This window comes from Cyprinodon variegatus, unplaced genomic scaffold (genome assembly GCF_000732505.1).
Source record: "Cyprinodon variegatus isolate N-32 unplaced genomic scaffold, C_variegatus-1.0 Scaffold165, whole genome shotgun sequence".
Classification (NCBI taxonomy): Eukaryota; Metazoa; Chordata; class Actinopteri; order Cyprinodontiformes; family Cyprinodontidae; genus Cyprinodon; species Cyprinodon variegatus.
In genome coordinates, this window is record NW_015150618.1 from 1,238,498 (window position 1) to 1,241,299 (window position 2,802).

General features: G+C 34.5%; 1 protein-coding gene across 1 annotated transcript in view; it reads left to right on the forward strand.

Annotated features, from left to right (window-relative positions):
• The window catches only part of LOC107086879 (contactin-3-like), a 127,232-nt gene that overhangs the window by 59,739 nt on the left and 64,691 nt on the right, over nucleotides 1-2,802 (forward strand). Inside the window, exon 5 of the mRNA XM_015378114.1 lies at nucleotides 1,095-1,190. Coding sequence (XP_015233600.1) covers nucleotides 1,095-1,190 — 96 coding nt within the window. The remainder of the gene's footprint in view (nucleotides 1-1,094; nucleotides 1,191-2,802) is intronic.

The following is a 2,802-nucleotide window of genomic DNA, read 5'->3' on the forward strand; positions in this document are numbered from 1 at the left end:
TATCTTTACATTTTCAAGAACTGGCTGCAGTAAGAGGTTTTATTTTTTTTAAGCTATATTTACATCACAACCTTAGTTATCTAATTTTAACTTTATTCCTATCACTCTTTTAGTCCTGCCTTTCAAATAAGGCTCTACCACCTCCTTTCCAGACTGATCCATTGTTTGTAGGGCATAAGTCAGTCTGGCTGCCTACGCTAGACTTTATTAGCCCCACCTATGTGCAATTAAGGTCTGAAGGAAATAAGGTCTGCAATTATGGTCTGAAATGGAAATCTGACCATGGAAATATGAAAACATGTTGTTCATTTGCAGATAAAATGGATTAACATGTTCCTTACATTAACTTTTTTTGTTTTATATTATCTCATCAATAAATCATGTAAAAAAGGAAACAAATAAATTAAAGAAAATGCTTGCTTCTTTGTGCATTGTATTCTTTATCGAGAAGGTACTTATTTCTCACAAGTTCTGTGAAGATAATGCACCACATGCATTATGCAGAGTCTATTTTCTTTGCCTCTACAAAGGGGATGTCAGATTTGCATTCCCTCTGCCTGTTATTTGAAGTGAGTCTTTATTATGTCATTTTATGTCAGGCACACATTTGGCTTAACCGTCTGCAATATCTGCAAGAGCCACAGAGGGTAAGGCTTAGCAGAGTGTTCAGCAATTGCTGTCTCTATTTGATTTCTCTCAGCAGGTTGTCAACAAATGATCGTTTTCCATACAAATGATGATTCTGTCTTTGTCATTTAATTGTTGCTGTTCTTCGTGCAGTGGATCAAACACGGAGAGCGATAACAATTCGCTGTTTCAATTAATTTCACTCATGTGTGACTTAAGCTTGAAGAATTGCTTTCTGCTTTAGTCAGAAGCATTGTGAACCTTAAAACACAATGCCTGCGGTTATTCATGGAATATCATGGCAAGTTCTGCATTGTATACTGTAGCATCATTTTGTTCTTGTTTAACATGATCTGCTGAACAACCACTAATGTGATGTTAACTGATGTTATCTTTTAGGTTGCATGTTCTCTTTGGCATATTTCTCATAATGTTGTTTGGTTGCTCTGTTGCTTTTTGTCAAACAGACTTGGAAAATTTCAAAACTCAGAGGCGAAGTCCAGTAAGGGTCCGTGAGGGTCAAGGAGTGGTGTTACTGTGTGGCCCACCTCCGCACTCTGGAGGTAAGTTTTTTAACTCTGATGGTTTTTTTATGTGACAAGCAGTTTTTGGTTTTGATGTTGGAGCTGGAGGAGGGACTTTTTTTATTGTGCAATTCCTTTCAGCGTATTAGCCACATTTTTTTTCATGAGGGTGGGAAGAAAAATGGAAATAAGAATTTGAAAACTTTATACCTCAAATGCTATTAAAGTTAAAGGTTTTTCTTAATATGTATTAATCTAACTTTTTATTGCAATAAAACTATGTTTAGAAGTTATATTCAAATAGGAAAGAATAGAATAGGATTGGATAGAATAAAATAGAAGAGAATTGAATAGGATAGAATAAAAAACTGTTGATTTTTTTTCCCAGATGGTGACAATTTTTTTTTNTTGATTTTTTTTCCCAGATGGTGACAATTTTTTTTTCTGCATGGCTTTATTGACATTACATTTAACTAACACTTCAAACACAAATAGAAACTACATAAAAAAGAGTTAAGAGCAACTTTAACTCACTTTAAAATGTTCAAGGGGGATATTGTAAACTGAATGCGTGACTTATTGTCAATGTTGACTTATTTAAGTGACTTTCAAGATGGCCTTCCCCATTTCTGTGCAGTTTTGCTGTTCAGAAGGGGTGCTGTGATGGCCAATTTGTTTTGCTGGCCTGGTTTGTAACCCAGAGATCTGTTTCACAAAGCAGGTTTAAGAAACTCAGACGTGGATCAAATGTTCGGTTTCCCAACAGCTGCTGTGAGTTAGTTTAATGAACTCTGAGTAGGTCAACTCGCAGTGGAGCACGTGCATAACAAGTATGTTTAGCCATTATCAGTAGAGCGCAGATTCGACGAGTCACCATGACAACAGGAAACAGAAAGTGCCTATTTCACACAACTGGAACTAGAGATTTTAATGAATAAATGAAAAAAACAAATTGGAGAATGTGTTTAAAAGACAGATCAACAGTGCTACAGTTGCAAGGAGAGGTAGATGGCTTAAAAGATTGCTGCCCGAGTTAATGCCAAGGTTTATTTGAAGTCCTCTATTGCAGGCCGGTCTCTTTTGTTCCATTTCTAGATACCTTGAATAGGATTCTTCCTCATCAAATTCACATTACTGGATAGAACCATAATAACATATTTCTAAATTACATTTTTGCAGCAAAAACTAAATTTCAGAAATTAAAAATCGAATTTGTACTAGTTAGAGTTAAATTTTATATACCTAGAAATGTTTACACATTTTAAGTTCAAATTCATTTATAGACATCCAGAATGTTCATTTTAGTTATGATGAATTTAATTTTGTTTAATAACAAAAATGTATTTACTACATAAAAAGTACTTATTCAGACAAGCTAATAAATATATAAACTGCCTGTCATAGCCTGTTCTAATCATGATAACAAAACTAGTTTAGCGGTTGGATGGTAATGGATCAATGTATTATATTTAGGTGAAAACTCACTGGAGGGAAGCGTACCTGGGAACAGCTGAAGATGAAGTATGAAGTTGTTCTAACCTACCTCATCATTTTATAAGGGTTGCTCTTCATTCTATATCTGTCTACAGTAAATAAGTAAATGTGAATCTCATGATTAAATAAATAGGTAGCTCTCATCAATATTAATTGC